The sequence below is a fragment of the Galdieria sulphuraria genome (genome assembly GCF_000341285.1).
Source record: "Galdieria sulphuraria unplaced genomic scaffold scaf_392, whole genome shotgun sequence".
Classification (NCBI taxonomy): domain Eukaryota; phylum Rhodophyta; class Bangiophyceae; order Galdieriales; family Galdieriaceae; genus Galdieria; species Galdieria sulphuraria.
In genome coordinates, this window is record NW_005178083.1 from 1 (window position 1) to 1104 (window position 1104).

A 1104-nucleotide genomic window follows, 5' to 3' on the forward strand; every position below is an offset into this window, starting at 1 on the left:
GTTATCTTGAATTTTTCGTTTCACGTTTTCGATCGTGTCGTTAGGCTCTACTTCCAGAGTGATGGTTTTGCCGGTAAGCGTTTTTACAAATACTTGCATTTTTTAGTATCTCAAAAAAGGAAGATGGAAAGCAATTTCTACGATTACTTGCTAGAGTCGAGACCTCCAAACTCATATTCCAGCTATGAAGACGCTCAAAAAGCAGCTTCAAATTCTGCATTTACTATTGAATCTCTTGACTTTTCAGATCCATATGGAAACCAAAGTGCTTTCTTTTTGTGTCGCACAAGGCCTGGTTTGTGCTACCAAGCTTTACTCCAGAAATGTTCCAATTACACGAAAAAGCAATTGGAAAAGTGGCCGCAAGTATGGAAATGGTGTGGATGTCACCTCCCTATTGAAGAGTACATACAGGATGCATTGGAATACGGTCTGACTCCGTCGTGTTCTTCGATATGTCGTCCATCCGAAACTATTCCTAGGGTGGATGGCACAGGAATCGCTTTCGATATTTGCAATGATAGCTTTTGTAGCGTAGCCAATTTTTCTATCTACGCTAGTGATTCCTTCATTGGAGGATTAGGCCTTTATAATTTATGTGGTTCGTGTAAGGAATGTTCTTGTGTTGTAGAAAATTCGGACATCATAAGCAACTCGATTATATCAGGAACAATTAAGAATCAGTGTTCCGAGAGTTCCACTTACTGCATCGATCCAACAAGTGGGAAGACTACGACATGCTATTCTTCTAGCATTTTGGAGAGTGCTTTTGATCAAAAATCGCTGGTTGAGTTGGCCTTTGCTTACGGAGGATTGTGGACTATTTTCATATTGTTTTTCAACCTTATCGTGTTAGTTCGTTGGTATTTTTCCAGAAAAAAATGAAAAAAGAAGCAAAATTCTTACTAGCTAAGCTTTCTCAAACAAGGGACATAATTTCAAAAAGAAGAAAACTTAAAACAAGAGTCCAAGCTCTCATAGATGCCGATTCTGTCAATGCTTTTCTGAAGGAAGTCGTCGAAAACATTGACCTGGAAATAGACCAACTGGATAAGGAAGCTAAAGGAATAATGAAAGAAATGAAATGGCTAGCAAAAACCATGA

General features: G+C 38.7%; 1 protein-coding gene across 1 annotated transcript; it reads right to left on the reverse strand.

Moving 5' to 3' along the window:
• Nucleotide 1: 1 nt before the first annotated feature.
• Gasu_66020 (uncharacterized protein) lies at nt 2–120 on the reverse strand (the record flags this gene model as incomplete). The annotated part of the gene is made up of 1 exon (XM_005702201.1): nt 2–120. A coding segment is annotated over exon 1 (98 nt), but the record flags the coding sequence as incomplete, so codon positions are not given.
• Nucleotides 121–1104: the final 984 nt, after the last annotated feature.